General features: G+C 42.9%; 2 protein-coding genes across 6 annotated transcripts; one reads left to right on the top strand and one right to left on the bottom strand.

The window, feature by feature from the left end:
* Nucleotides 1–1,971: 1,971 nt before the first annotated feature.
* On the bottom strand, nt 1,972–12,753 carry ALKBH2 (alkB homolog 2, alpha-ketoglutarate dependent dioxygenase). 4 transcript variants are annotated; one of them, XM_079950050.1, is made up of 5 exons: nt 12,625–12,753; nt 11,977–12,137; nt 11,320–11,652; nt 10,105–10,306; nt 1,972–2,444 (listed from the first exon to the last, which is right to left on the bottom strand). In XM_079950050.1, exons 3-5 carry the CDS (start codon nt 11,606–11,608, stop codon nt 2,132–2,134), a joined length of 804 nt encoding a protein of 267 aa, XP_079806176.1. In that variant the 5' UTR covers nt 11,609–11,652; nt 11,977–12,137; nt 12,625–12,753; the 3' UTR covers nt 1,972–2,131. The 4 variants fall into 4 exon arrangements, with proteins under 4 accessions (XP_079806176.1, XP_079806177.1, XP_079806175.1 ...); XM_079950051.1 differs by lacking the exon at nt 12,625–12,753 and adding an exon at nt 12,263–12,527; XM_079950049.1 differs by lacking the exon at nt 12,625–12,753 and adding an exon at nt 12,263–12,527 and having other exon boundaries at nt 11,977–12,134.
* Nucleotides 12,732–18,473, top strand: UNG (uracil DNA glycosylase). 2 transcript variants are annotated; one of them, XM_079949979.1, is made up of 7 exons: nt 12,732–12,864; nt 13,389–13,586; nt 14,956–15,051; nt 15,654–15,751; nt 15,929–16,017; nt 16,815–16,993; nt 17,331–18,473. In XM_079949979.1, exons 1-7 carry the CDS (start codon nt 12,775–12,777, stop codon nt 17,469–17,471), a joined length of 891 nt encoding a protein of 296 aa, XP_079806105.1. In that variant the 5' UTR covers nt 12,732–12,774; the 3' UTR covers nt 17,472–18,473. The 2 variants fall into 2 exon arrangements, with proteins under 2 accessions (XP_079806105.1, XP_079806104.1); XM_079949978.1 differs by lacking the exon at nt 12,732–12,864 and having other exon boundaries at nt 13,272–13,586.
* Nucleotides 18,474–19,098: the final 625 nt, after the last annotated feature.

The raw sequence follows: 19,098 nt of genomic DNA, 5'->3' as shown, positions 1-19,098 counted from the left end.
TTAACCTTTGTAACAGGCAGGAAACGAGCTATTTCTTTCCCGCCTGTGGTCGTCTGCCATGGCTGTTTCCATAACTGAGTCCTTAACAACCAAAAGAACCAGGAAGGCTGCTCTAGACAGTATCACTGGAGTGTAAGCCTGAAGTGAAGATGCCACTTTTGCCTTTATCTTGCTGTATAGCACTATGGGTTGTAGCCAACTATGTCCTACTCAGAGGAGACCCATGGAAATCAATGTCCATTAGTCATGAGCTTTAACTTACCGTAAATGGGACTGTAAGTAGATATAGCACCAGCTACGATCAGAAGGTCGGCAGTTCAAATCCCTGTGACGGGGTGAGCTCCTGTTGCTCGGTCCCTGCTCCTGCCAACCTAGCAGTTCGAAAGCACATCAAAGTGCAAGTAGATAAATAGGTAAACGGCGGGAAGGTGAACGGCGTTTCCATGCACTGCTCTGGTTCGCCAGAAACAGCTTAGTCATGCTGGCCCCATGACCTGGAAGCTGTACGTCGGCTCCCTCAGCCAACTATGTCGTACTCAGAGGAGACCCATGGAAATCAATGTCCATTAGTCTTGAGCTTTAACTTAAATGGGACTACTGTAAGTAGATATAGCACCAGCTACAACCCTTATGCTTTTGGAGTCATACCAGAAATAATATTAGAAGAGGACCTGACCTTTGTAGCCTTTGTTCCTAGGTCAGGTGGATGATGAACAGAACTCCCTGTCTTGAGATATTCTATAACAAAGCCATTGATCTGCAAGATTTCGCCCTCCTTGCCTGGTACTGCCTCTTGCAACACCCCTCTTCTCCTCCTTCCTTGATAACCCACTTGCTTCTTTCCGGGGTTGCTTTTTAGGAAGCCGGGGACTGGCTCCCTTATGGTCTGGAAAATACTAAATAAATCGATGGTCCTACAGAAGGAAAGATCCAAAGAATCCTTCAGTTAAAGACTTAAGACTTTTAGCCCAATAGGAGCAAGAAAATTGATTAACTGTCATCTACAGGGGACGCGGGTGGCACTGTGGGTTAAACCACAGAGCCTAGGACTTGCCGATCAGAAGGGCGGTGGTTCGAATCCCCGCAACGGGGTGAGCTCCCGTTGCTTGGTCCCAGCTCCTCCCAACCTAGCAGTTTGAAAGTATGTCAAAGTGCAAGTAGATAAATAGGTACCGCTCCGGCGGGAAGGTAAACGGCGTTTCCATGCGCTGCTCTGGTTTGCCAGAAGCGGCTTAGTCATGCTGGCCACATGACCCGGAAGCTGTACGCCGGCTCCCTCGGCCAATAAAGCGAGATGAGCGCCGCAACCCTAGAGTCAGCCATGACTGGACCTAATGGTCAGGGGTCCCTTTACCTTTACCGTTAATACCTATCCACAACTACTAAGCAAACGGAACTCTGAGTAGATTCCAAGGGACCAAGACTCACTGGTTATTTGCATGCCAGTTTCTATAAACTCAAGAATAGCTCTGGATGAGGATTAGGGAAGTGGGAGGGTGGGGAATACAGGATGGTTTTTTTGTCTTACTGTCTTCAGTTTTTACTTTTGTAAAGCTATAAAATCCAATTAATATTTTTAAAGAGTTGCTCCGGTGATTCAAGGCTGGGGGAACCTGTGGCCCTCCAGGTGTGGTGGGACCTGGATCCACCAACCAGAAGGGCCTATGGTCAGGCTCCCCAGCCCTGAATTACAAAGGAAATATACATCAGGGTGGCGGGGGAGGTTTATCTTTCATAACTGCTTTGCTTCAGAGAAGATTATAGAAGCAGCTTTTGCCTAATGATCATGGGCTACTGGCCATACTGCTGGTCACTCCCTTTTCTGTAGCCACTTACGCCCAAAGCGCCTAGGAAATCCTCAGGCCCCCTGCATTTTACAAAGCAAGCATAGCCCCCCCCCCACTCCACCTGGACATTCACCATATGAACCATGGTCATACTAACATCTGAAATCCAATGATCAGCCAAGTATTTGACCCCAAATGCCTTTTTATTTTTACCACAAAGGCACTAAAAGGAACAAAAAAACACTCTTGGAAACACTCTCTATTCATGCCTACAAAGAAACTAGATGGCCAAACTCTTGAGACAAACGAACACTGTGTGGAAGGAATTCAGTGAGCCATCTCTCTCATTGCCCTGGGGTCAGCGCCATCACATTTCGAAATGTCAGGTTGATTCTCGGAGCCAGGAGCTTCTTGCGACTGGGCAGGCTGTGGTACCAGTAACGGTTGGTGGGGAAGTTCATCATCAACAAGCTCCCATGCTCCAGCTGCAACTTGACAGCCTCAATGTAGCGCGAGGGTTTTTTGCCTCGGGAATCCTTGTGCCGGAAGACAAAGTCCCTGCAGGCTCCAAAGGACACGGATGCAATGGGGCTGCGAGGGGCCAGCTCTCGCTCATCATCTCTGTGCTCCCCCATGTGATCGTGACCGTCCTTATACCTGGCAGGGAGGGGAGATGAGTGATGCAGTTAGGTAGTTTTAGACTATGGACTCAAATGCGCTTGCAGAGTGGAGGTCTATACTCTTTAGATAGTGATGTGCATGATTTCACTTGCTTCAGAATGCAGTAAGCCAGCCCTGCTGCTGTGTTTGGGGTGCTGGTCTCCTGCTCCTTCTGTTCAGGGGCAGCGACTAGACTTCTGCCCTGAAGGTCCTGCCCCAATGGTTCCACAGGGGAAGATCCACGACATCTCTCCTCCTTTCCAACTTAATCTGTACTATACCATATGGATTTCCTACAGGCATCTTTTTGGCCACTGCAAGAACAGGATGGTGGACTAGACTGGCCATTGGCCGCCAAATATTTCGGAAGAGAAAACTAATTACTTAAATGCACCAGTAACAGTGATGGAATTACAACAGTTAATTAACCAGATAAAAACAGGTAAATCGCCGGGTCAGACGGTCTATCAGCAAAGTACTATAAAAACTATAAGAGCTTTTGGCACAGCCTTTGAAAGATGTAATGAATAAGATTTTGAATACAGGGAAAGTATCAGATTCTTGGAAAGAGGCATATATTACATTAATTCCAACACAAGATACAGATTTACTATCAGTAACAAATTATAGGCAGGTATCTCTGCTAAATAATGGTTATAAACTATTTGCCAATAATGGCAAATTATATGAAAATGGTGTTAAAAGATTTAATTCATCAAGATCAAGCTGGCTTTCTTCCTGGCCGCCAGATGAATGAAAAGCAAGCAGCTTTAATGTCTGTAGATGCAGAGAAGGCCTTTGATAATGTGTCATGGATTTTTATGGAAAAAAACTATAGAAATGATGAACTTTGGAGAGTCATTCCTTTGGAGAATTGACGCGACTTATTCAGATCAACAGGCTATGTTGATAGTGAACAATGTGATAACAGAAAAATATAACAAAAGGGACAAGAAGGGGATGTTTCCAGTCACCATTATTATTTATATCAATTCTAGAAACCCTGGCGTGATAGAATAAAAGGTATAACAGTAGGGTGCAGAGCTTATAAATTGAAAGCATTTGCGGATGACCTTGTGATAACAGTAGAAGACCCGATGGTAAGTATATCAAGGGTCTTAGAGATAATTGCTGAATTTGGTCAGGTAGCAGCTTTCAAGTTGAATAAAAATAAAATGAAAGTATTGGTAAAAAATGTGACCGTTCAATAAAAAAGAGACTTACATCGAACAACAGAATTGACAATAGAAAAAAAGGTGAAATATTTAGAGGTATGGTTGACAACTATATAGCCACTTGGAAAGAAAAAAAGAAAAACCTAAAGGTATGGAGAAGGATGAGCTTATCACTATGGGGAAGAATATCAGTAATAAAAATGAATGTATTGCCGAGAATGCTATTTTTATTTCAATCAGTACCCGTTATCAGTAGAGCAGGACACTTCAAGCAGTGGCAAAAAGTTACTTCTAAATTTATCTGACAGGGAAAGAAGCCAAGGATTAAATATAAATTGTTAACTGAATATACAATATAGATGGGAGTTCCCTGAAGGAATCTCCTTTTTTTACAAAGACAAAAGATTCAGGATCGCCGAGATGCAAGAAGTGAAAAAATTTCTGCGTAGATATGAGAAAGAGCTAGGAAGAATAGAAGAGAGATATGAAGGAAGAAACGAGGATACAGAGGAGAGAAGAAGGAAAAAAGAAAGAGGAAAGGACCAAGAAGAGAGAGGTGGAGGAGAGGAAGCAGACGAAGAAGAAGAAGAAGAGGTAGTAGTAGAAGAGGTAGAAGAAGAGGAGGAGAACAGAGAAAACAAAACCACTCGAATTTAAAACACTAATTATTTGTAGACTGAAAAGTAGTCATTATAATGAACTTAAAATTTCTGTCGTGGAATGTGAATGGTCTGAATGAAAAAACCAAAAGGAATAAAATTGTAAATGTGTTGAAAAGAAAGAAATTAGACGTAATCTGTTTACAGGAGACACACGTGTGTAAAAAACATAAACATATCCTGGTACATAAAAAGTTGGGAGTTGGGTTTATAAATTGCACAACGGAAAAGAAAAGAGGGGTGGCGATATATGTGAAAGAAAAATGGGACCCCAAAGTGATCTGTAGAGATAATGAAGGAAGGATCTTGGGAGTACAAATTAACTTCCAAGGTGAAAAGCTTAATGTGATAAACATATACGCCCCAAATTCGAACAAGCCAGAATTCTTTAAGAAACTGGAACAAATGCTATTGGAGTTGGAATCTAATAAGACGATCCTAATGAGAGACTTTAATGGAGTGCCGGAACCGGAATTAGATAAACAATTAGGAAAGGGGAAAAATAAACAAGGGAAGCTGCCAAAATCCTTTAAGAACTTGGAAGAAAACTTAGATTTAATAGACATTTGGAGACACAAACATGCAATAGAGAAGCAATTCACCTTCTTCTCAGAACCGCATAAGAGTTGGAGTAGAATTGATCAAATCTGGGTCTCTAGAGAGTTTGCATTAAGAACTACAAATTGCGAAACTCAACCGAGAACTCTCTCGGACCATAACTTGGTTATATTGGAAATAAAAGGTAAATCACAGGGCGGTTTCAGATGGAGAATAAATGAATACCTATTAGAAAACGAGGAGGTTGTGGAAAAAGCCAAAACCACCTTAAAAGAATACTTTACCCTGAATCTCAATACTGGGACAAGTCTGGACATAGTCTGGGACGCTAGTAAAGCAGTTTTAAGAGGGTTTTTTATACAGCAAAACAGCTACAGGAGGAAAGTAAGAGAACAAAAGAAGGAGGAAATTCTCAATCAGATAAGAGAGTGTGAGAAAAAATTAATAACAAACCCCAGTGATGATCAAAACAGGCAAACAACAAAAATGTTACAATCTCCATATTCAATGTTAACAAGTCAAGAAATAGAATGGAAAATCAAAGTAATGAAACAAAAATATTTCGAATCAGCAAACAAAACGGGCAAATTATTAGCATGGCAGTTGAGAAGAAGGCAAGAACAAAGTGTAATAAATAAAAGTAGAAGAGCACTTGATTGAAGACCCAAAAGAAATAAAAGAGAATTTCCTCAAATTCTATGAGAAGCTGTATAAAAAAGAAGAGAAAGGAATAGCCCAAATAGAAAAATATTTAGAAGACTATAGTGGGAAGACCATAACAGATGAAGAAAGATACCAATTAAATAATCCCATAAAAATAGAAGAGATCCAGGAGGCAATAAAAAAGATGAAACCAGGAAAAGCCCCAGGACCGAACGGATTATCAGCCAAATACTATAAAGTATTAGAACACCAATTAACACCAGTGCTATGTGACACCATGAATAAGATATTGAAAGGAGGAAAGATTCCAGAGTCCTGGAAAGAGGCTTATATAACGATGATCCCTAAACCAGATATGGACAAACTGAATATTAAGAACTATAGACCGATATCACTATTAAATAATGATTATAAAATCTTCGCAGAGGTGTTGGCAAGCAGACTTAAGAAATGTCTAGTAAATTTAATACATAAAGATCAGGCAGGATTTCTTCCAAATAGGCAACTTAGAGATAACGTAAGGCACGCTATAAACATTATTGAGTACTTGGAATGTAAGAATGAGATACCCGCGGCGCTGATTTTTATCGATGCTGAAAAGGCATTTGATAACGTTTCTTGGCAGTTCCTATTGAAGAGCATGGAAAAAGCGGGGCTAGAGGGCGAGTTCATGAACGGAATAAGAGCCATATACTCGAAACAATCTGCAAAACTGATTATAAATAATAACTTAACAAACTCATTTAAAATTGAAAAAGGAACAAGACAGGGTTGCCCTCTATCCCCGCTTCTATTTATTATGGCACTAGAGGTAATCACAAATAAAATAAGAGTAACATCAGAGATCCGTGGGATCAAAATAGGAACAAAGGAGTATAAGTTAAAAGCGTATGCCGACGACTTGATGCTATCCCTGGAAAACCCACAAGAAAGTGTTGGTAAGGCCTTGGAGATGTTAGAAGAATTTGGTAAGGTATCTGGTTTTAAATTGAATAAATTAAAGACCAAAATTTTAACGAAGAATTTGCAAAAGGATGAAAATGAAAAGCTAGAATTACAGTATGGAATTAAAGTGGCAAAAAAAATAAAGTATCTGGGAATTTGGTTAACTACTAAAAATATAAACTTGATTCAAGACAACTACCTTACGACATGGAAGCAGATTAAGAAAGACCTGGACACCTGGAGCAGAGTGAAACTCTCGTGGATGGGAAGGATGGCGGCAATAAAAATGAACTTACTTCCAAGAATGCTGTTTTTGTTTCAAAACATCCCCGTGATCAGAGGCTCTAAAATGTTTACAGATTGGCAAAAAACTCTTTCGAAATTCATATGGCAAGGAAAAAGGCCAAGAATTAGATTCAAACTTCTTACAGACCGGAAAGAAAGAGGGGGATTCTCGGTACCCAACCTAAAATTATATTTCGAGGCAGCCTGCCTTTGCTGGATCAAAGATTGGATCAATTTGGAAAATACTGACTTATTAGACCTCGAGGGGTTCAACAATAGGTTTGGCTGGCATGCCTACCTATGGCAAAACAAAGAAAAAGTACATAAAGGGTTTTCTAGTCATATTATTAGGGGGCCTCTATATGAAGTGTGGGAGAAGAATAAAAAACTCCTTGAATGGAAAACACCCTGGTGGCTATCACCAATCGATATTTCAGTGATCAAAAAAACCAATATGGAAGGAAAAAGGTTTACTTATGAGGACCTACTAATAAGATCAGAAAGTGGATGGAGGATGAGAACATATGAGGAGCTGAAAGAGAAATTAACAAGCTGGTTACAATTCCACCAAATAAACGCAATATGGACGGAACATAAAAAAGTAGGGATGAATGAGAAGAAATCCAAATTTCAGATAGAAATAATAGAGGGTAAATCCAAATTATTATCTAAAATGTATGATATACTATTAGAATGGGACACCAAAGATGAGGAAATAAAGGAGGTCATGACAAGATGGGCAATGGATCTGGGATATAATATAGAGTATGATAAGTGGCTGAATTTATGGACTAGCGGAATGAAATTCACGGCATGTGTAACACTGAGGGAAAATTTAGAAAAGATGATGTACAGGTGGTACATTACCCCAGTAAAGCTAGGGAAAATGTACAAGACAGGGAATAAGTTTTGCTGGAAGTGTAAAACTAAAGAAGGTAATTTTTTCCACATGTGGTGGACATGCGACGAAATGAAGAAATACTGGGAATATATTTACAATGAGTTAAAAAAAATATTTAAATATACATTTCCCAAAAGACCAGAGGCTTTTCTTCTGGGAATAATTGGGGACGAAATTAAAAAAGAAGATAAGACATTATTCCAGTATGCTACAGCTACCGCTAGATTATTAATTGCCCAAAATTGGAAAAGCCAAAGTATCCCACCAATTAGTGATTGGCAAACAAAGTTATTTGAATTTGTAGAACTTGCAAAAATGACACAAAAAATTAGAAACCAAAAGAATACAAAGTTTATTAATGACTGGAATAAATTTATGATTTATATTGAAGGGAATTACAAGAACCTAAAAACTATAGCAGGACTGATATAGATCTTACGATGTGCAAATCATTATAATTATCAACTGCAGGAGAAATAAACTATTCATATTAAGAAGCCTGAAACCGGGAGGGATGGAAGTCAATAGATGTGTAGAAGAATGATTAAAATACTTAAAGATATAAAGATATAAATGAGAAGACAAAGAAGCGTAATGGAAATCGACATTGTTTATACGTCATGTTTTGATATTTATTTAGTTTTCTTTTTTGTGTGTGTTGGGGTTTTTTTACAACTGTTGTAACCGTTGATTTGTTTTTCTTTTTGGTGATCTAATGTGAAAATTAATAAAAAGAATTAAAATATATATATATATATATAAATTGTTAACTGATGCAAAGGATAGAGGCGGTTTTTCCGGACTTGAGGTTATATTATGAAGCGTCCTGTCTCTGCTGGCTTCGGGAGTGGATAATGTTAAAAAATGCAGGCATTCTAGATTTAGAAGGTCATGACAACAGATTTGGGTGGCATGCATATCTCTGGTATGATAAGACAAAAGTGCATAAAGGTTTCCTTAAAAAAGTGCATAAAGGTAAGAAAATCAATTTATGTAGTATGGGAGAAATATAAATATTTATTAGACCAAAAAACACCTTGGTGGCTTTCCCTGCTAGAGGTGAAATCTGTGAAAAAATTAAATGCAAAAAATGAATGGGCAACGTATAAAGAGCTGTTAACAAAAGAAGAACAATTGAAAATGAGAAATTTGAGGATATAAGACTTATTAACTGACTGGTTACAGTATCACCAATTAAATGATGCATTTAGAATGGATAAAATAAATGGTTTTAGAATTTATTAAGAATTTTTAAGGTTTGAAAAAGACTTGTTGGAAAATAAAGTGAAAATACTTTCTAAAATGTATACTGTTACATTGATACAATGGGCAAGGGATATTGGATATAATATACAATTGTCATCATGGGAAAAATTAAGGAGGGAAGACTTAAAATGTACAGCATGCTGTATGTTGAAGGAAAACTATGAAAATGATGTACCATTGGTATTAAACGCCTACTAAATTAACAAAAATGTATAGAACTACTACAAATATTTGTTGGAAGCGCAAAGAGAAAGAAGGCACCTTCTACTATATGTGGTGGATGTGTAAGATAGCAAAAGCATTGGAAAATAATTTATAATGAGTTGAAAAAAATGTTTAAAATAACATTTGTGGAAAAACTAGAAGGTTTTTTTAAAGGAATTTTAGGTACAAAAATACCAAGGGAGCAGAAAAGATTGTTGTCAGGCTCTGGGGGCTTGGCTTTCTCCCCCCGCCCCCTACTTTGGCTGCAGATAAGCAGGACAAAGTGACAAGAGTCCCTTACCATTTAAAGGGTCTTTAATGATCACAGGAAAATAACTGAAGTATCCATTCCCGAGATAAAGGTGCTCCCAATTAAGCTTCCCTCCCCGGCATCTCACAACCATTGAGCCTTCTGCATAGCAACCTTATCAGCTCTCCTTGCCCTTGGAGATAAAGGCTGGACACTCTGCAGCAAAGGGGAGTCCGTTCTCTCTCTCTCTACTTCTCCTAGCTGTTCCCCACTCAGCTCTGCCCAGCTGTTATTTTCCGATGTAACATGAACAATGGTATAAATTGAATATTAAAGATAAATAGAGAACTTTATAGGATGCAGGTGGGAAAAGATTAATAATGAAACCCATGGAAGGGTGGCAGGGAGTCCAAGGACTCAGAGAATCCTATTTTTTATGATTATGACTGATATTTGAATGTAAGTGTTAAATGCAAAAATGAATGTCCTTTTGTTCCCATAAACTCAGTATCGTGTAACTCTGCTGGCAGTGGCTGGTGGGAATTGTAGTCCAAAAACATCTGGAGAGCAGCAGTTGGCAAACGTAGTCAAGGGCAGCTCCTGTAGAAATGCAGTAGGATGTCAAGCTCCTCCTGCACTGCCCTCTGTATGTCACAACAGCAGTCACAAGTCAGTGTAAGGGACTGGGCATGGAGAACTGGTTCCCTGGTGCTCAATGCCATACTAACCACCACCACCTGCCCAACGTTACCTGTTAATGAGAACAAAATTGAAGGTGTCCCCAGTGGTTAGCTGGATTTGGTCTCTTATGTGATCCAGAACTGGAATCCATGGCTTGGGTGAGAAAGTGACACCTGAGTATGTGTACGTCAAGCCAGCATCCCCGTAGGTCACTTGCTTCCTTGGGATATTGTGCCACTTTCCAAATATGTGGAGTTTAGTGAACTCTCCTGCTTTGAAAAAAAGATGACAAACTCAAGATGGGCTTTCATAACCAGATGCAGGGAAGAAATGCCACCAAGTAAAAATTTCCCCTGAGAGCAGTGATGGGGAACTTGTGGTGGCCCCCCGATTCAATTCATGGGGCCCTCTGGACACTGCGGTTGATCTCTGCTTCCTGCATCACCACCCCTCTAGAAACTGCTTTTCCTTCCATGCCGTGTGTGTTTGTGTGGAAAGGAGAAAGGGAGAGCAGGAGAGACAGATGTAGAGGAGAAAACCTCTTGCCGTGAGTTAGGAGAGGCCAGAGGGAGAGAAGGGTGTGGGGAGAGAAGACTGTTTCACACAGAGACATGTAACTCTGCAAATTTAACCTGGTACGTTCTGCATGCAAAGCAGGCGCTCTACAACTGAGCTATGGCCCTTCCCCATTAAACAACCCTCTTCACTGCAGCCCCCTGCCCAATGGCCATTCAGTGAGAAACTGCTTCTCAGCCTGGCTATTATTATCATTACTGCCCCTGAAGATGGTTTGGAAGCTTCAGCGGGTGCAGAATTTGACAGTCAGGTTGCTCACTGGTTTGAGCGTTCACATGGATCCTGGCCTGATTGCACTGGCTGCCAGTTAGTTTTGACCTATAAAGCCTTAAACAGCTCAGGACCACAATAGCTACGTAATGGCTGTTTGTGGAATGCTCTCCCCAGGAAGGTTTGCTTGGTGCCTTCATTATATATTTTTAGGCACCAGGCAAAAACATTCCTCTTCAGCCAGGCTAATTAAGATTCTACAGCCTTTTGAACGTGTTGTTGGAGGGGGGTTATTGTTTCGTTTTTGACTTTTTATTTTGTGCTTTTATCTTGTATCTTTATCTTGTGAACTGCCCAGAGATCTTCAGGTGAAGGGTGGTATATAAGTTTAATAAATAATAATAGCCATAAAAATGAGGAAATCTATTTATAGTATGCTCCAGATAGCCCTGCCGCGCACAGAGAATTCATGAAAGATTCAAAGATCAGATCTGTTTACCTTCAAAATATTCCACTTCCTTTTCAAGCTCCTGGAAGATCCTGTCAGCCTCTGCTTTGTTGAAAAGGATCCTATAATCGCAGTTTAGCCCTTCTGCCCGGATGTGTTTCCATGAAGCACCAACCAAGGGAGTCTTGCTTTGGTGGGATGCATCCAGCTTGGGCCTCTTCTTGCTTCTTCCACTGCCTTCCGCACCAGAGTCTGCCTCCTCCCACTCTGGCCCTGGGGACTTCCTCTTGTTCTTTGTTGCTGTGGTCTTAAGAGGCCCCCGGACAATGAATTTCTCCATCGCCAGTTGCTATGCACCTCAATCGAGGCTGTAGGAGGGCAAGCCTGTGATTGACCAAAACCAGATTAGATATGCCTGGAGTGGGGCGCTCCTGGCTGTGGAGTGCTCTTTTTACTAATATACTTGCAGCAGCTGGAAACTATAATTTGTGGTGTCTGCAAAGGATCTCTTTACCCAAGGGATGGGGAGCCTTTGGCCTGCTGGATGGTGCTGTATTCCAATTCCCATCAATCCTAGCTTGCATGACCAAAATGGAACCTCCAAGTTCAGAAGCAATGTAGCCCTGTATACCAGGTGCCGGGGATACATTGTAGGGGAAGGCTGGGTTAAAATGCTATGCTATGGCTGCACTCCAGTGCACGTCTTACCTCCTGCAATGCCCAGGATATTCTCCAAGGCTCCTCCTGGAACCGAGGCCAGGGAGCCTCACTGCCTGAATCCTGTTTCAGGTCCCACCTTCGTCTCCTTTCCAGTCACTCCTTGCAGCTCCTCCCTTCCTGCAAAAGGTACTAACCGAGAGCCCTGCCTGCTAGAAAGAAAAATGGTAGTGTTGTTATTTCAGAACAAGACAAAGTCTGTTCGCTCCATCGCGAGGGCTTCCCAAGCATCGTAAAAGCTTCTCATGAATGTAAAATCAAAATTGCAAAACATAACCTCGGAGCAGCACAGGCGCAGTTTCCAATATTATTTTTGATCACACTTTGTTTGTAAGGTTGATTGTACTTTGATGGTGCTCTGCGGAGGCGGAGACACTGCTCTCTCTTCCCACGGCACTTTCCCCCGAACGCGCACGCTCAGCACGCAAGTCGGCGGACCTAGCGTGCAATGGAAGGCCTGCTCGCCCCTATTGCGAGGAGGACGCTCCTTCCCGCTATTTCCTCCCGCCTCCGTTTGCCGCCGCGGACCCGCCTTCCGAGAACAGGCGCTGCGCATGCGCACAAGGAGCAAGCGGGCGGGCCCCAGACGCTCCTCGGCTGCGCATGCGCGCTCGCTTGGGCGCCAATTTTCAAGCGTACCTGAAGCGGGAGCGAGCGGCGGCGGCGGCGGCGGGTCTTGCCGTGAGGGGCAGAAGAGCTGAGCCAGCGGCTGCTGCGCCTGCTGCCTTTCCCTCGGCGCCCTTCTCTCCCGAGCTGCAGCGCCGGAGCCCGTCTGCGAGCGGAGCCACCATGATCGGCCAGAAGACGCTGCTCTCGTTCTTCTCGGCAGCGCAAGCCAAGAAGCGGAGCCGCTCCCCGGAGCCAGTCGTGGCCGCTGAGGTACAAAGGGAGCCAGGCGAGAGGGGACGGGGAGCTCGCTCGCTCGAGGGCCTCGCTTCCAGCGGGGGAGAAAAAGGCGCCTTCCTGAGGTACCGGCCAATGGGAAGCGCTTTAGCCGCCCTCAAGCCAATGGGAAGCGTCCGGGGGTGGGACTAAGTCCGACTCGGTGCTCTTAACCAAGAAGAGCTAGGGCTACCTTGGCAACAGAGATCAACTGAAGGCAGGGGCTTTCAAGCAGAACTGCGATAGGGCGAGCGGGCTGCAGGGCTCGGGACCGGCGGCCAATTAGGAAGCTGTTTTGATGGCCCGTAACCAATGAGAAAGGAGGGGGCGCTATCTCGCAAGTGATAGGCCGATACACGGCGCTTTTGGTGTCGCTGGCCAATGGGGCGGCGCAGTGGTCGCCCGTGCTTTGTTTTCTCATGGCGGCGGTGGCGAGGGCGGGCCCTGGTCTGGCGTCGCTCCGCTGCTGCCTCGCTCCTGCTGCCGCTTGGCCGCCCCTCACGCGCTTCTTCCGCCCGCAGGCAGGCTCTCCGAAGAGGTCGAAGGCTGGCGCTCCGTCCCCGCCTCTCAGCCCGGAGCAGCTGGAGCGGATCCGCCGGAACAAAGAGGCGGCCTTGCAGAGACTCGCTTCCCGCCTCCGCAGCCTCGCTCCTCCGGAGGTCGCGCCGGACTGGAGGCTCGCTCTCGCCGGGGAGTTCGCCAAGCCCTACTTCGCCCAGGTGGGCCAGAGGCGGAGAGGAAGGCGGGGGGCTGCCGTGGGCAGGGCAAGGGGGATCCGCGGCGGCGCCCCAGGATGGGTCTCAGCCCATCTCCCCTACCTGACGTCCTTTGAACTGGAGAGAAGGGCGATTGCAACGCACCTGATGCGAGCAAAGGATATGCTCCCGCACGGAGCTGCAGTCCGGGCCACTTTAATAGATCCCCCCACCCTTAATTTATTATATCGAAAACAGACCTGCTGTTGCTGTGCTGTGTTAAATGGACTGTACCAAAATCTGCACACTTGCCTGCCTTGGTGCCTTTCCTCTTTCCTCTTTACAGACATGCATTTCTTCCCTTTCTGTTTTATGCCACGTCGATAGCTTATTCAGTACAGTACTTGGTAGCAGACTTCTATGCTTGTTACTCACGCAAGTGTGCCGCTGGGTTCAATAGGGCTTCCTAGTAAGTGTGTGTAGGGTTATTTATATATTTATGATTAAAGTTTTCCTTGGCTTAAACACCTTGTCTCTTTTTTCAAGTTGTGCTGTACAGTCTTTTCTACAGATCAGTTACATTGTTGAGTACAGTATAAGGTTTGGGAGAGGAGGGGTGGTGGTGAAATTGTGTGTGTAGGGTTCTAGTCCTGCAACCTGGTCTTTTGTATGTTTGCATGGAAGTGGTTCCTTCTATATTTCATGGATCTTACTCTCCTTGTGTATACTGTATTTACAGAATAATTAAGTGGTTATTCCTGTCTACCTTGCGGGCCCAAAGTGGCATTAACAGTTTCTCCAAAACCATTATTGATCAGCCTTTATATACGAGAGAGATGAAAAAAAATTAGATTTCATCTACCCTGTCTGAAGAAGCTCCTGGTGGCTAGAAGTATTTTGTTAATTATTAAGCATGTATCTTGCTGCAACTGACATTGGAGTCCATAGATGTTAGGCAAGAAGCGGTGGCTAAAAATTGGAGAGGGGCTCCAGGGTCATCACTTGTCCTGAAATGGGAGGCTCCACCTTGCAATGTTCCCCTCACTTTCAAGCATGTTTCTCAAGTTTCTGTATCTCTTGAAAGTTCATCACAACTTTTCTGAAAACTCAGCCGCCTGGCTTATATCATGGGATCCAATTTCAAGTCTGCGTGAAGCAAACTCTTCACATCTTTAAAAACAATTGGCTGGCTGGCCTCTCTTTAAAGCCTTGGGATGTATTGACAGAAGAAAGCTTTATGCGTTAACTGAATTGAAATTTTAAAATGACTGCTTGAAACACAATATTGTGTGTGACGCCTAGGTGCTTGTGTGCAATCAAACAGCTACCTACTTAACCTGCTGGCCCTCCTCTACCAGGATTTGAAACTGTCTGCTTCTGTTTCCCAAAACAGCTAATGGACTTTGTTGCTGCAGAGCGCAAACGCTACACAGTGTATCCAGCTGTGCATCAAGTCTTCACCTGGACTCAGATGTGCAGTATCCGTGATGTGAGTAAACCTGGTACAATCAGCCCTACATTTATTCTACCTTTTCCTTCAAGAGTCACTAAGTTGTCAGTGATATCTTCTCTTTTTTCCGCCTCTAGATAAGCGTTGCACTTTGTGTCTGCATTGTTTTGAAAACCATGGGCTAGTAACAATAATGTTTGGTGCTGCTAGTTGCATTTTGGCCTCAGAATGTTTTGCATACACTACTGTATCTAAGTTGTCCTGACTGTAAAGGGAGGCCACTATTAGTTAATCCAATTGGATAAATGCTAGGTGAAGCTGAAAGGGATGGAATGGAATGGTGGGTCTTCCTTAAAACTACCCATGTTCTGAGATTTGAACATGGAGCTTTTAATCAAGCACACTACATAATAATAATTTATAATCATTTATTATTTGTACCCCATCTGACTGGGTTGCCCATGAACTGTGGTGTTTATATAGTTGTCCCATTGGTCTTCTCTGGAACACACAAGAGAAAGAGCAAGGGATAACCAGCCACATACTGTGTCCTACCAAAGGGACGTATTAAACTGGGCAGAGATGAATGACAGCAGGAGTGATTGTATTGAACAAATTTCCGCTTTTGTAACTTTGTTCAGGTAAAAGCTGTCATCTTGGGCCAAGACCCATATCATGGACCCAACCAAGCACACGGACTCTGTTTCAGCGTCCAGAGACCAGTTCCACCTCCACCCAGGTAAGATTAGGCTTTAAACTTTGTAGTCCTATTAGGACCAGATATGCAATGCTGCCTTTCCATTAGTCTTACATTTGCATAGTTATGACTAATATGTTGTTATGTAATAAATGAAATCCCTATGATACAAATGCATGAGAGGAAGTCTGTCAAAACCTTTCTTATTTTTGATCATAGCCTAGAGAACATCTACAAAGAACTGGTTGAAGACATAGAAGGCTTTTCTCATCCTGGCCATGGAGACTTGACCGGGTGGGCTAAACAAGGTGAAGCAGGATCAAAGTTTGTTGGGCGCTTTTCCCCCTGTGGTGGGCTTCCCCCAGCTGCTATCATGTGTGTTTGTTTCACCTTCTGGATACAGATTGCTTCTTTCCAGCAGCCAATGGTAGTACTTGCAGCAGTGGATGGAGAATTCCTTTCAGCACGCCCCAGATTTTAGCAAGGAAACAGCCCCTGAACATCCAACACAATCCCAGCCTCCTGCTGCTTCAGAGAGGCTAGATCTTGCTGAAAAGAGCAAGCTTAGCTCAAATACAGTGGTACTCTGGTTGCAAATGGGATCTGTTCGCAACATGAGCAGAACGCAACCCGCTTCTGCGCATGCGCGTGACGTCATTTTGCACATCTGCGCATGCGCGAGCGGCAAAACCCAGAAGTAACCCTTTCCGGTATTCCCGGGTCGCTGCAGGACGCAACCTGAAAAAACGTATCATGAAGCAAACATAACATGAGGTATGACTGTACAGTACAGACTTTACAGAACAGTGGATAGTTTTGCTGCTACATGCAGCTCCCTTACAGAACAGCTGCTTATTATAAGTTTATACAGCCATTAGCATTAAATTAAACACACAAGCTACAATAAAATGCCCTCAAATACGCTGGGAGGTGGGGGTTGACCTCTTCTGGTGTTGCAGAATTTGGCTGGGATAAACATACTGAATAAACATATTTTGTGTGCAGAGTATTGATCATTTGCCCTTCCTAGCAGCAAAAGCAGCATATTTTTATTTAATGTTTTCTGCATGCTTGCTCACCCTTTCCTGTTTCATTTTCAACCTAGGAGTACTGCTACTCAATGCTGTTCTTACAGTCCGAGCACACCAAGCCAACTCCCACAAAGAGAAGGGCTGGGAGCAGTTCACAGACGCAGTGGTCTCCTGGCTAAACAGCAACTTGGATGGTGTGGTCTTCATGCTTTGGGGGGCTTATGCTCAGAGGAAAGGCAGCTCTATTGACAGGGTAAGTGCACCGTTGCTTTTCCATTCCTCTGGAAGTGACACTAGTCTGGACAGTGGGGAAAGGCTGGGAGCTGGTCTGTGTGGTATGCAGCATGGAATCTAATCCTGAGCTTGGATTATGGCCTCATGCAGCACCCATTAGAGTACATTGTTTTAAAAGGGTATTCTGGGACTGCAGAACTGGGATTATTAGAGGATGGGCTCAGGTTTGGTCAGTGTTTCTGTTAAATGATATTGGTCCATGGGACAGCAGTACAAAACCTAAGATTCTGCAAATGTGGTGGCAGTTCAGTGGGGCGGGATGACTACAAGGTCTTAACATCTCCTATTTCTTGCAGAAACGGCACCACGTCCTACAGACAGCTCACCCTTCACCCCTGTCAGTGCACAGGGGTTTCTTTGGCTGTAAGCATTTCTCTAAAACAAATGAATTGCTGAAAAAGTCTGGGAAGAAGCCCATTGATTGGAGCACCCTGTGACACAGAATTTGAAACCAACTGTGTTTGATTCTTAGAGTACAGTCACTACTTGGGAATAATTCTTTGGATTTGTTTTAATTGAATGTGCCAGATCAAAGAGTCTACTCCAAATCTCTTATTTTGGAGTAGCTTTGAATTTAATGGAATTAATCCTGAAAATGTGTTTTTCACATTCTTGGTGCATCTTGGGACAAAAATAGATTGGCTGAGATGTTAGCCTTTTTATGTTCACTCTGGCTAGTGCCAAGGAAGGCATTCCATTCTGTTAATAGCTATTGTAAAATGGGCTTGTTGATTTTTACTCCCCATCTTGTACATCTCATGTTGAGGGAAATGAAAGCACCTTTTCATATATATTTTTACACCAAAGAATTTCATTTTTCATTTTTGGCCCACTCAGTGAAGTATCCATTTAGCAAACTGTTTATGATGTACAAATCAATGTCTTATTTAGTCTTCTAAGCTTGTCCTTTTATCAGTTGTCAATTAAAAGTTGCATCAGTTGCTGTGAACTGTGACCCTGTTTTCACACAGTTTTCTGAGGTCTGCAGGAATTAGATCAGCTGTGGCAAAGTCAAAGGATTCCAGTTGCTTTTTTCTCATTGGGATAGGGAAAGGATGGAGCCAGATGTTGGAAAGCATTGCCTGACCTATAGGAGAAGTGGGGTTCCCAGTGCTAATGATGGTTGTGTTAGGGAAAACATCACACATGAAAATCTTACTCAGCCACAGTTGGCAGCTAAACTTCTGTTGCAGGTATTGGGCTTGTAGGAGCCATCATTATCAACTTCTGTAAATTATAAGAAAGTCTGGCATACCCTTTTTATGTGCAAATTGCATAATAAGATATTCTGTTCTGGTATGTTTTAAATACCAAATTATGACTTGTACTTGTGGTGGTTTTTTTACTCTTTGTACCACTAGGTGACAATAATGCAACTATTTTTTTTTACAGTCACTGTATATTTGTTATAAAAATAAACATATTTGTTATTTGCTGTTTGTTGGCTCCCCCCACTGCTTCTTTTGCATATGTGTTATTAAATTTATTACCCACATTTCACCAGCAGTTCCCAGGGTGGGTTCCAACAATTTAAAATTGGGAATTAAAAACAGTTAAAATGTATTGCATATGCAAGAATAAGGTGGATCCTGAAAACACAGATTTCAGGCGCCAAAGGCCAGGGTAACGCAATGCACTTTAAGCACTCGCCAAAAACTTTATAGTGAGGCAGCCAGATGCACCTCTGGGAAAGAAGCACCACAGCCGAGTTCTGCAGACTTATTGAATTACAATAAATCTCAGCAAGTTTCCAATTAGTTATTGAAATGAGAATGACTGTTAGCGAAACGCACTGTACCAGAGTTGTTCATGCGTAGTGGGGTCCAGATAGTATTATCTACTGAAAAGGTTAGGATAAGATACCATATTTCTAAGAGGTTGCCAGCATCTTGGGTGGAGCATTTGCCTGGCGAGTTTCTCCATTAATGCTACTGTCCACACTCCTGAGAAAACTGAACTATGCTGAAATGGCTAAAATGACCGAAAGAATCAGTAATCGGGAAGACCAAAATTTTAAGTTATACATTTTCCCCATTCCTTATTATCTTAAAGACGATTGTAAAT

The sequence above is a fragment of the Podarcis cretensis genome (assembly GCF_951804945.1).
Source record: "Podarcis cretensis genome assembly, chromosome: 13".
Taxonomy (NCBI): domain Eukaryota; kingdom Metazoa; phylum Chordata; class Lepidosauria; order Squamata; family Lacertidae; genus Podarcis; species Podarcis cretensis.
This window is presented reverse-complemented; position numbering and strand designations above follow the sequence as displayed.

What these genes read in the sequence shown, in the direction of transcription:
- ALKBH2 (XM_079950050.1), bottom strand. Translation starts at nt 11,608, where the DNA reads ATGGAGAAATTCATTGTCCGGGGGCCTCTTAAGACCACAGCAACAAAG. An exon ending in GGAAGTGGAATATTTTGAAG is followed by an intron (nt 10,307 to 11,319) that starts GTAAACAGATCT and finishes TTTTTTTCAAAG; the next exon opens with CAGGAGAGTTCACTAAACTC. An exon ending in AATTTTGTTCTCATTAACAG is followed by an intron (nt 2,445 to 10,104) that starts GTAACGTTGGGC and finishes CCTCCCTGCCAG; the next exon opens with GTATAAGGACGGTCACGATC.
- UNG (XM_079949978.1), top strand. Translation starts at nt 13,287, where the DNA reads ATGGCGGCGGTGGCGAGGGCGGGCCCTGGTCTGGCGTCGCTCCGCTGC. An exon ending in CCAAGCCCTACTTCGCCCAG is followed by an intron (nt 13,587 to 14,955) that starts GTGGGCCAGAGG and finishes TTCCCAAAACAG; the next exon opens with CTAATGGACTTTGTTGCTGC. An exon ending in GACCGGGTGGGCTAAACAAG is followed by an intron (nt 16,018 to 16,814) that starts GTGAAGCAGGAT and finishes TTTTCAACCTAG; the next exon opens with GAGTACTGCTACTCAATGCT.